Below are 13,061 nucleotides of genomic sequence, written 5' to 3'. Positions count from 1 at the left end.
AGATTAAAATGTAGGAGACATCAGAATACAGGTAGCATTTAAAGCCATGGGACTTGAGGGCCTCAACAAGAGAGTGACAATAGGTAGAATAGTGACAATAGATAGTACTAGACCCCTCTCTAGTACTTAGGGGTCTGCCCAAGGGGAGAAAATCATCAAAGGAGACTGAAAAGGAGCAGTGGGAAGAAAACCAGGTGATGAAAGCATTCCAGGATGTAGGGATCAATTGTGTCAAATGCTGTTGGGTCAGGTAAGGTGAGGTCTGAGAATTAACCAGGGTACTTGGCAACGTGGAGGTGATTAGGGATTTTCATGAATAGCCTTTGTGGAATGAAAGCCTAATTAGTTGTAAGTTTAAGAGGAAATGGAAGAGAAGTAAAGACAGAATAAAGACATCTCTTTTGAGGAGTTTTGTTGCAAAGGAAGCAGAGAAAGGGGAACTGTAGACGGGACATGCCCTTTCCAGTTTGCAACCCTCTACCCTGCCGTCTTGTCACACCAGGTTTACTTCATTCACTCATTGATTACCTACCAGGGCCCTGTAGGTATCTGAGTTTTCACCTGTACCTTACACGTTCTCTGAGAACATGTAATCAAAGCATCTGGTACAGGACTACAAGCGGTAGTTGCTGTTACTGATCAAGAAGAGTAATAAGCAAAGGCAGCAATACGATAGAAAGATACTTGTCTAAGGAATGGAACATTTTAATTCTAAAGTGTCATTAACCCCAGAATCACTCAAATATATACACTACTATTTGAACCTTTCCTCATCTTCCCGAGATCGTTTTTTTTTGTTTTTTTTTTAATGAACACCAGTGTGGTACACTAACACATCCTACGATCTTTCAATTTTTAAATTCAGTGAAAAGTGAGTATTTACTTTGAGCTATTTGTTTTAGATGCTAAAGGACCTACACGGCTATGCAAGTTAGTTCTTTTCTTCAAATTTATAATTCATGGGGGGCAATTACCAAAATAACCACAACTTTGGAGGAGTACAGTATACTGATTGGGGTGCATCAAAAGGGGCTCCTGGGGGAGATAATATTTAAAGTGACACTTTACACGTTGGTATGGTTCTTTGGAACAGAAGGCTTTGTAGGGAATAGAAATAATACTAGTAAAAGCTTAGAAGCAGGAAAGCATATGTCTAAATAGTTTACTGATTAGTGTGGCCATCTTTGTGGCTAGTTCAAATTGCTGGGTGGTTATTTTAATAAACTATGTGCAAAGCAAATAGCACAGCCTGAATCTGGTTATAAAATAAGGTTCATGTGATTTGACTTTAGCACTATATGTAGTTAATTAGTTTTAACTGTAGCTCTGATTCTTGAATACTAATCTGTTTCTATAAAGATTTCCTAATTTTTAATTGAATTTTACATATTTTAATGAAAAGTTTAAAATTGGACCTGTGTCTCATAAACTGATGCTTTGGGTAAAATAAGAACTTTGTATTGATTACTTCCAATATTCAAAATATGTTAAGACCTTCTCAGCTTTAATCCTGAGACAGAATGATACATACTGTCATTGCTTTAATACTTCTTTATATGTTCTTTTAAGACTTAAAACAAGGTTCAGTTAGTCTTTGTAAAAAGCATTTTTAGAAAATTTGAAGAAAAGAATTTATGTTGTGAAACTTTAAAAGTAATTGCATAGTTCTCCTCTCACGTAAATATTCTAGGAGTTTGAGAAGAGATTGTAATGGAGCAGGACCCTCTGGGGCCTTCCTGAGGCAGACACTTCCCCCATATCCTCTGCTTTAGCTCCTCTCTGAAGTACCTGGATAATAGTATTCTGTGCACATTTCCTGAGTTGTTTTACAGATTTGTAACAAGATTACATGTGCCAAAGTCATTTCTTTCTGTCTTTAGGAAATGGAGTTATTTTTTCCTTCGAGTGGAGTTTGTGGGCCAGCAAACACTGCTAAATTTACCAGCTGTACTACTTGTTGCATTGTTAAGCCCCATGCCATCAGCGAAGGTAAGTGCTGTGTTGAATACAATATAGCCAATACATTTTGCTAATAGGAGCTTATTTTGTTAATGTTTGTTTTTTCTTGATATATTTTATATATAGAAATTAAAGTATAATTTTAATATTTTCATTCATTTTTTTTGAAGGCACATGAATAAAGGTGACATAATATGAGGGCAAAATCTATCTGAATCTGTATCTTTCTCTTTGTATCTGAGCATTTCTAAAAGGTGTTCCTTGGGTTGCTGATTATGGTCATGCTCGTCCTGTTACTGGTCTTGATTCCTTGACTTACTCTGCCTCCTCTCCTCCCGACCACATGACTGTGATTTCACTTAATTCACTTAAACAGCACTCCTAATCTAGAACAATATCTACCATATCTGCAGTATGCCCTTTCTGAGAAAGCTATAGAAACTTCTTTTGGTTCTCTGTATCTGAAACAAAGTTCTTTGACTGGTGTGTGTGTGTGAGAGAGAGAGAGAGAGTTTGTACATTTTTTCTTCATTTTCCTTCATCTGTTTGTTTTAGTCTGCTCAATGTATTTTTGTCAGCCATCCCAAATCCTTTTGGAAATGAGATGGGGTATAATTTAAAAGATCATCCTTAAAAAACTAGAATATACTAAATAATAGATGAATGAATGGATTTTTAAAAATTTCATTTTCTAAATATTATATGAGTTTAAATAATTTTTAGTCTTTAAAGATTAAAACTATATTTCATATACCCATATTTGATATGTAACAGTAGAGGCATATGAGTTAAAGTATAAGAAATTTTTGTTAAATCTAATCAGATGGCAGAATACTTTATTTAAACTTTGACATTTCAGGGCATTTTTTCCTTGTTTCTTTTTAAACCTCAATTTTAGGGATGCTTTAAAACCATTCTGAAATGTGTAGTTAACCCAATTCAGCTTAAACTGTGGTTACAATTAAATATAGTTTGAAGTTTCATGTTGAATTTATTATTAGCTTTACTTGGCCCCCTTTCAATTGCTGGTTTATGTTTCTTTTTCTATAATCTGATTTCCTGGTATATTTAATTTCACCTGTGGTCTAGAAGAAGAGATTTTTTAAAAAGGAGTTATGAAGAGAGCAGCTGAAATGGAACAGGGAGTGTTACCTTCTGTTGATTGTCCACTCCCCCAAGGAAGGCCTGAATGGCTTGTTGATTAAGCAAGACTGAGTTTACTGCCTACTGCAGTAAGGAGATCACACCTGGATGGAGTCTTAGTGGACTTCACAATGGAGAGGTCACGGGCAGATATTGTAGAATTTCAGGTGTGACCTTGAGATATGTAAGGTGGGTCTGTCAATGCGGTGATATGATTGAAGTGGGGCAACATTTATGATATAATAGTTTAGAATTAGTAGAAACAGTGAGGCAAGGATTTTAACCAAGTCTTAAAAGTATTTTGTTTGATGAGTGAGTTATTTGCCCAGTTGAGGGAGTATTGTGAACTGTTTGAATAGACTATTGTTGAGATAAATGGACTTTTGGGAGGTTCCTGAAGTGAACAATGAAGTTATTTAATGATTTACAGCTTTATCTTTGTGGGTAATAATTTCTTGGCACAAATGATAATGTCATGTGGATGTAGGCGGCCTTAATTCTTAGTCCTTTAGTTAATTTACATGGATGCGGTGATTCACTTCTGACTTCTAAGAGAGCTAGAAAAAAAGAGCTTAGTTTGTGGAATAGATGGTGGAACAAAACAATAGGATATACTAGGATATTTGCAGTCTTTTTACATATGTAGATTGAAATATATTTTGTCATTTGGGGACTCAGGTTTTAAAAGGGAAGAAAAACAAGGTGAATTTTTCTGGTTTTTTCCGAACTTAAAAATTATGCAGTGTGTTTGTTTTTGACGTCCTTAGTATTATTTATATGTAGTTAGTTTAATTCCACTGATGAAATGAATTATTTTTACTCTGAAATCAGGCTGTGTAGGTTTGTATTCTGGCTCCGCTACTTACTAGCCATGAGGTAATTGGATAAATTACTTAACCTCTTTGTACCATGTTTCCTCATCTATAAGATGAGAATAATAGTATACCTTCTTCACAAGGTAATTGTAAGGTTTAAATGCACTTAATGTAATGGTTAGATAACTAAATGATTAAATGTAGAGATTAATGTCCTAAGCAGTGCCCAGCACTTACTTAAGTGCTACATAAGTGTTAGACATTATTACTATTATGATTACTGCTCTATTACTACTACCACTACTACTACCAATATCATTATCTTTTAATTTTTAACTAAAGGTGAATGACTCCTTAGAAACAAAGCAATAGTTTAAAATACCAACAAAATCCATCATCCATCATCCACAGAAAGAAAGAAAATCCCTGTTAGTGTGTAAGGAACAAAATATTTTATTTTTCTTAAAGTCTGGGTCTAACTTAAGCCCATGAAGTAGGATCATTGCTTCCATCTAGTCGATTCAGCAGCTATCAGCAATTACATATTCTGATCATCCATTACGGTTGGCACTGGGCAGGAGGTGGTAGCCAAATCTGGGAGAGCTGCTTTTGCACTTGTAATGGCCAAAAAAATTAGCCTTTTGAAGTATTAGAACCCTGAAGTTTTGTTGGAAATTTTCCTTTCTTATAACAGATTTCTGCATTAAACGATTTTACTGCATTGTATGATTTTAGTTTCCTCCTCAGTAAAATGAGTCACGATGGTTTAAAAAGTTTCCTCTCAGCCTTTAAACCATAGATATTCTATTATTCTGTGGAACTGTATTGAAAATTCTTATAAAAGAAAGTTATATTCTGTATCTCAATGTTGTGTTTTGGCTGTAACATTTCTATTTTCACGGAGGCTATTTCAAAGCAATTTTAGATGTTTAAAAGATATATAGAGACAGTTTGGACGTTGTCTGTTTACATTTAACTAAATAGGAAGCAAATTACTTATTAGAATGTTAGCCAGTTTGTAAATTTAATGCCAGAATGGTCTCTGATACACTAACTGAAACAGGACTAGATCTTCAGCAAGATCATATTTATCAAGTTCCTCACTTTTAAAAATTGAGCTATTCTTACTCAGAACCTCTTTCAGAGTGTTAATTTCCACCCTGAATGGTAGTTTTGGTGCTAGGTAGGCCAAGAGCCCTAGAAGAGACAGTTCACCTTGTGGAACCCCGCTGAATTTGGGTGGATTGAATTGGTTAAGTTCCCAGCTTTTTTGTATTGGATTTCCTTCAAGTAATTCAGCTTCTGGAATACTATGGAAGAGCCGTGACATTTTTTGGTGTAGAGAGATTGGATTTACATATGATTTGACTTACATGTAGAATCTAAAAAACAAATAAACAAACAAAAGAGAAACAGACTCATAGATTCAGAGAACAAACTGGTGGTTGCCAGAGGGGAGGGGCATAGGGGTATGGGCAAAATAGGTGAAGGGGATTAAAAGGTACAAATTTATAGCTATAAAATAAATAAGTCAGGAGGTTGTAATGTACATGTAGGGAATATAGTCAGTAATACTGTAACAGCTTTGTATGGTGTCGGATGATAACTGGTTTTATTGTGGTGATTATTTCATAAGGTCGAATTGCTGTACACCTGAAACTAATATAGATTGTATGTTAATTATAAATAAAGAGATTGGATTTAACATTGTAAATCTAACTCAATTTCAGTAAAAATTCTTGGAGTGGCCCAGTTTTGCTTAGAATGTCACAGTTTTGGAGTTTTGTGATTGTTTTATTCTATCTGAAGGAGTTGAAGCTAATTTATAACAGATGCACCAAGTACATCGAACTACATATAAGACCCTGATTTTTTATGGAACTTAGCATGCATTTTGAAATGCAAAATTATAGGCAGTAAAAATATCTAATGAATTTGCAAGTTGTGGGAACTTTAAATGAAATCACTAATTTATTGACTTAAAAGGAATCTCAAGAGTTCTGTTAGTTCTACAAAAGAATCCCAATCTTCAGGAAGGATTACATTTAATGGTCCTAACGAAGTAGTTGTGCATTACGCTACTGAAAAAATTTTTTAGAAATAATGAAAGATTACCTGTTAATATGTTCCAACGTCCAATAACCCTTAGATGAAAATGAGAGTCCCTAGGATTGTCGGTTTTAATGACTTGACTGAGGGCAGAGTGGAAGAAGGTCTCAAATCTTGTTAATGAGACTGTTAGAAAGTACTTTTCTTAAGTATAGAACAACAATAAAAAATTTTATTACTAATTGCAGTTCTTATTTATGGAGTGATAAGTACTTTACATGAATTATTTAATTCTTAAAACTGTAAAGGTAGGTACTGTTTGAAACATATGCCACAGAGGAGGAAACCTAGGCAGTGAGATGTTAAGTAACTTGCTCAAAGTCACACAGCTCTTAAGTGGTGCAGTTGAGATTTGCACCAAGTTTGTCTTCGTTTATACCATTCTTCATTCATACATTATCACTTAGACCCTATAAATCCCCATCATCAAATTTGATTATTAACCCCATTTTACAGATGTGGAATCTAAGAATTAGAAGGGATAGGTAACATCTTGAAATCCAGGGCTATTTGATTCTACAGCTGGAATTATTTGTGCCATTCCATGAATATTGAGGTCAATTGATTGTGGAAAGATGTTCTTGATAGGTATGAAGGGTGATTTTAATACCTTAAAAAATCTTAACATACTTATGGTTTAAGATGGGAGGGACCTGGAGAAATGACTGCTCTTCTGGACAAGGTAACGGCAGTTAAGAGATGAATAACAAATTATTGAGAATTGTAAATTTAGAATACTTCCTTAGAACTTTTCCAGTTAAATGGGAATAATGCTTTTTATATCTTTAAAGATGTTTAATTTGACTAAAACAGTTCTTGTTTCTTTTATCCTATTTTTATATTTCAAGAATCTCCTTTTCCTAGGTGTAATTTATTTCCATTTGTTTCAGGTTACTCTGTCCCTTGCTCCTGCACTCCAGCACCGCTGCCTGCCTTTCAGTTCTCTAATACCCCTTGTTCCTTCTCTCCTGAGGGCCTTTTTACATGCTCTTCCCTTTGCCTGGGATGTGCATCCCCTCCTCCTTCCCCCAGCCCCCAAAATGTCATTTTTCTCAGAGAAACCCCAAGTGACATGTTCTCTTGGCATGCTGTGCTTTTCTTTTATAGCCCTTAGTACGCTTTGCTATTATATATTGTATAATTAGTATGTATGTGCATATATATATGTACATATATATTTATAGCTACAATGCATAATATATATTAATTTTTGAGTGATGATTGTCTTTTTCCTCTACTAGATTACAAACTGATTACAGGAACAGTATTTGTTTCATTGTCATACTTTAAAAAATATTTTGTACTCATAATTTTTCTTTTAGCCCATGTGTTATTTAGGAGTCTTTAGTGTCTGAACATTGTCAGAGAATATGGTCTCTATGATGGATATTTCTTTGAAATTTGTTGATGTCCTTTGTGACTTAACTCATGGCTCATTAAAAAAAAATTCCAGTGTGTGTTTGAAAAGAAGGATATTGTTGCATAGTTCTCCCTTTACATGTAAATAGCTATTGATTCAAACCTGTTGTCCAAACAGAATTTTTTTTTTTGTCTGTTTGGATAATCAGCTTCTGAAAAAAACTTTGTTAAATTCTTCCACATTAAAATTATCTATTATTATGAATTTGTCATTTCTCCCTTTAATTTGGACTGCTTTTGCTTTGTATGTCCTGAGGCTTTGTTGTGTGTGATTATCTTTTTGCTCCTTACACTAGTCTTAATTTAGTTCCAGTAATTGTTTTTTGTTGTTTACCTTAAAGAGAGGCATGTCTTTTCCCAATTTTTTAAGCCTTTTGCTTATAATTTATATCTTATAATCACTATGACTGAATTTTGTTTCATTCCTATTTAAGGAATTTTTGCTTTTTCAATCTAATCTAGTAGTCTTAGAATAGTTGAATTTAACCCATTGCCATTTATTGTGATAACTGATTTGGATTTCTTTATCTTTCTTAAAGTTTTTTTTTCATTATTTTCCCCTGCTCTTAAACCCCCACCCCTTTCCACCTTCTGTTGGATGGACAAATTTTTCTTTATTGCCCTCTTTCTCTTTTGTTTATCTGCTAGTTTGAAAGTCCTAGATCAGGGGATCAGCAGATTATAGCCATTGGGCTAAGTCGGGTCATCTGCCTGGTTTCATAAATAAAGTTTTACTGGAACACAGCCATACTCATTTATGTATTATCTATGGCTGCTTTTATTGCTACAGTAGTAGGGTTGAGTAGTTGTGACAGGTACAGTAAAACTTGAAAAGACTAAAACATTAACTGTCTGACCCTTTACAGAAAAAGTTTCCTGACCTCTGTTATAGAGTGTATATTTTTAAATTGGTTCTGCCTAAATTTTAGCATATGTACTTAACTCTAAATTTTATTAATAAAATTTAAACTTGTTCACTCTGTCCAAATTTTTCCAAAGGCGAAGACTTTAGAATGCTTTAAGCAGCCACTGAAATCTTCTTTTCCCATCTTCCAAGTTATTGGTGTGAGAATGTTCTTCTTTTTTAACTTTAAATAACTTTGATGTATAATTTACATAACATAAAATGCACACATTCTAATTGTACATTTCTGGCACTGTAATACAGTATCTAAAACTCTTAGAGTTAAGAAGTCCTTCTTAATGGATAAACTTGGTCCTGGTTGATGTCTCCTTGCAGACATTTAGAGGATGAGTAGTTTTGATTGTTTGAATGTTACTGTGTGAAAGCAGGAGGATTGAATAGATTTATTCCAGGCTTAATTGTGTGCCTTTATGATTATAGTTGTTTTTTTTTTTTTTTAAATCAATGACAAAGCAATGAGAAATCACTGTGTCTTTTATTGTTGGATGACAGGGCTTGCTCTTCACACCTGACTGGAATAAAGAAACATCTGTTGCTAGGCAGCCAAAGCACTAGCACCTAGCAACTGTGATGTGTGCATCAGGAATCGTAGGCTCTCTTCAAAGCCTAGTGAAGTGTAGTACAAGCAAAAGATCTATCTATACTCAAATGTCTGAATTAGCAGAAACAAGAATATAGATAAAAGAATGGCAGAGAGTTCAGTGAAAATCCTACGGTACCTGGCAAGGATGATCATAGGATATAATGTTTGGAATGACTGTTGTAATTCTATGGCTTGACACTAATTATGTGGCCTTGAAGACATTTCTTGACCTCCTAAAGCTTCATTTTTTTGATCTGCAAAATGGAGGTGACAGAACCTACGTCATAAATAAGTTAATACATGTGATGCACTTGGAATAATTTGCATAGTAAGTATACAATAAAGTGTTAGCTATTAACAGTAGCAGTTTTAGAGATTATATCACATGACACATTTTTAAAAAACCTGAAGTAGTTGTGTTTTAGTTATCTATTGCTTTATAACAACCGTCACCAAACTTAGTTCCTTAAAAATGGTTTCTCACAATTCTGTGTATTACCTGGGCTCAGTTGGGAATTCTCCTGTGGTATACCTGGGGTCATTTGGGTGGCTTCATTCAGCTGGGAGCTGTGCTGGAACTGAAATGTACAAGATAGTTTCTCATCCTTCAGAGACTTTTTCCACATGGCATCTCACCATTCAGTAGTCTAGCCCAAGCTTCTTTATGGCATGGTTGCTGGCTTCCAAAAGGAGCATTCCAAGACAATCTTCATTGTGCAAGTGCTAATCAAGCCTCTGCTTGCATCACGCCTTAATGTCCCAATGGCTAAGTCTAGTCATGTGGCCAAATCATTATGAGAGGAATTACACAAAGGCATGAATACCAGGGATCATGATTCACTGGGGACCGCCAATGTAGCAGTTTCCCTCAAGTGGTATAAAGCATCCTAGGACCTTAACATGGTAGGAATGTGGTACTCAAACCCAAACCAGTGGTGGTGTGTAATTGTATGCTAGACAGTGCTTCTCAAACTTTCGTGTGCACCAGAACCACTTGGGGGACTTTTAAAATGCATATGTCTGGGCCCTAACTTCAGAACTTAGTTTAGTAAGTCTGGACTAGAGCCCAGAAATAAGCATTTAAATAGTCTCCCCAGGTTGTCCCGATGAACACCTAATGTCCAGTTTGAGAACCATTTATCAGAAATTTTGCAGACAGGGAACACCCTGCATTTCCTCTGGTGATCTGCCTTTATCAGAGGCTGGCCTTAGGAAATTTTATACCAAGTGGAAGATTCCTAGCTTGTTCTCTGTGGCAGGTTAATAGCAACCATGGGGAAGGTTAAGGAAGAGTCACCTTTTGGTTTTCAGTTATTCATATGACTCACCAGGGGTAGCTCCCTGTGCTAGATTTCAGGTTGGTGAGAATTTCTTGGAGTGATGGAAAATTTGGGTATCCAGGGCACTCTGCTTTACCAAAGTAGCATCTCAAATACTTGATCATTTCTATTTAGCAGTTGTTTAACAAAAATAACAGAAAAGTTTATCTGTGGCTAGGCAGTCCTTAGATTGACATTTCTCTCAGTGAGATTAGAATGAAACCCATTTTCATTGAAAGAGCGCTAGAAGAAGTATAACATTAAGGAAAGTGACTTCTAAGATCTCTCAGAGGTCTTAGTGTAGTTGTCAGCTTTCATAACTTTAGGACTATAAGTGCAACAAACTTAATAAATATCATTTACAAAATTAATTTAAATTTCTTCTATAGTTATTCCATTTTTTGTATTTTGAATCATAAAGTTTATGTTTTGCTAAGTATTTTAAAAGAAATTTATATAATTTTCAAATCATATTTTATTTTACATTTGTAGCATTTATACTTCTCAGTTACCGCACTAAGACTTGTGGGACATCCTGTATGTGTATTACTTGAGGGATGATGTTTATTGGCAGGAGGATTATTTTACTTGAAAATAAGTTGGAAACTTCATTTTCCCATTCCTTTTTTCCAACTTTTTTGTATATTAGGATTCAGGAGTCACCTTTCAGGGAATGATGTTATTGAAGCAACTTGACACATTTGCCTTTGAGATATTGATCTGTTGACCTGTTAGATTCTAGACATGCACAGAGTCTTTGAGGAGGAACAGGATCAATGCAAGGTTAAATGCAGAACTTGGATGACAAAATATCACTCCCCTTGCTTATTTTTCACATATATGACTGTTAGAGGACCATGTAATTGTAGATGTCATAACTAATGCTGAGCATAGCTAGAAATGGTCTAGACTTGAGGAAAACCTGTCTCAAAGAGTTTGCAAAGACAGTGTGTTCCCATTCTGCCTTGGAGGAATCTCTGGTACTGGTTTATGTATCTCCTCCTAAGTCCTCTGCAGAAATGCCCATGTAATTGCACAATGACAGAAGGAAAACAGGACTTGCTGTGGTTCTGCTCTTCCGGCTGATTCCTTCCTCCAGCCCAGGAGCTGGACCCATCTCTGTGGAGCTGGGGTCCAGGGATTCAGGCCACATCGTGTTACTTTATCAGGAAATATTTTAAAAATGAAAAGCCACGTGATCTCGTGTGGTAAGACTTTGAAAGATGATTCATGTTACATGATGGATTATAAATGCTGAAATTCTGACAATATGATTACAGTTGATTCTTATGAGGAAGAAAAAAGGCACATATCTAATGAAAAGATGGTACCTTACAAAGGTGGAAAGCTTGGGTTTGCAAATGACATGTTAAAAGACAGGAGCAGTAGATACTTATGAAAAAATGCTGAAGGCACGTGATCGCTGTAATTACTTTTTGAGTTGTTTAATAAGTGGTACCCTGCTTTTCTACATATTCACACATCTTTCCTACTCTAGAAAGTCTGTGGTTCAAAGGTCTTGCTTGTTTTGGTGGTTAGTTCATTTGTAACCTATTACCACCTTACATCGACTATACCTCTGTGTACGGTGGCTTGTGTGTGCCAAGTGGGAAGTTATTTCTCCACAGCCATTTTCATGGTGGTCATCATGGAATAGCTTAGTTATCAAAGGACTGGTTTGCAATGTCCCTTCAGGATAATCTTAAGGATATTTTTCATTATTGAAGTATAGTTGATTTACAGTGTTCTGTTAGTTTCTGGTGTACAGCAAAGTGGTTCAGTTTTATATGTATGTGTGTATATATATATATATAATTAAGGATTTTAGTTTAAGCAGATTGGAGAGAGCTCAGATGTGCTTGAAGTGTATCTTGAGATTTTTGGTATTGATTTATGCCCAGATTCTCTACTCTTTATTTTTATTCTTTAGAGTATCCTGGATTTGAGGGCAGGCAAACTTTAAGCCAAATCTTACTTACGCATTAGGCTGAGTCAGAAGATGAAATTTCCAGGGGCTTCCCTGGTGGCACAGTGGTTGAGAGTCCGCCTGCCTATGCGGGGTCACGGGTTCGTGCCCTGGTCTGGGAAGATCCCGCATGCTGCAGGGTGGCTGGGCCCGTGAGCCATGGCCACTGGGCCTGCGTGTTTGGAGCCTGTGCTCCACAACGGGAGAGGCCACAACAGTGAGAGGCCTGCATACAGAAAAAAAAAAAAAGAAGATGAAATTTCCAGTATGAGTTTTATGGTGTTTGGCTTTGTATGATGATAATTTTCATTTAACCTAACTGCTATTAGTTAATGTGATTCAAAACACATGCCTTAAATTCTTAACAACTATAGCGTGAGGATAAATTGGGTAATATATATAAAACCAATTTGAAATCTTTAGGAAAAGTCATCACTCTAAGATCTTACATTGATACGTAATTAAAGTTGAATGTTTTCTTTAGGAACTGTGTTCTTTAGGCATTGAAAATACCAGAATGCTCCTTTTAAGGAATAGATATCAAAGAGATACAGAGGTGGGTCATGCTGAGTTTTAGCCGGGAATTTGTCTTAGTAACGTTTATTGGAATTTCTCTTGTATTAACAGAAGTAATATGCATTACATAAAATATAGGAATACAGAAAAATGTTTGTTTTAAAAATCACTTCTACCATTCAGAGATTCTGTTTACAATGTGGCATGTTCTTCCTTCTCTGTCAAACAGCTGAACACAACAATATGGATGAATTTCACAATCTTGAAGTTGAACAAAATAAGACATAGAAAGTTAGAAGCCATATGA

At 35.4% G+C, this 13,061-nt stretch overlaps 1 protein-coding gene across 1 annotated transcript in view; it reads left to right on the top strand.

Annotated features, from left to right (window-relative positions):
• NME7 (NME/NM23 family member 7) overlaps positions 1 to 13,061 on the top strand; it is a 215,408-nt gene that overhangs the window by 34,133 nt on the left and 168,214 nt on the right. The window contains exon 6 of the mRNA XM_065897952.1: positions 1,881 to 1,989. Within this exon, the coding sequence (XP_065754024.1) occupies positions 1,881 to 1,989 (109 nt within the window). The remainder of the gene's footprint in view (positions 1 to 1,880; positions 1,990 to 13,061) is intronic.

This window comes from Phocoena phocoena, chromosome 1, assembly GCF_963924675.1.
Source record: "Phocoena phocoena chromosome 1, mPhoPho1.1, whole genome shotgun sequence".
NCBI lineage: Eukaryota > Metazoa > Chordata > Mammalia > Artiodactyla > Phocoenidae > Phocoena > Phocoena phocoena.
This window is presented reverse-complemented; position numbering and strand designations above follow the sequence as displayed.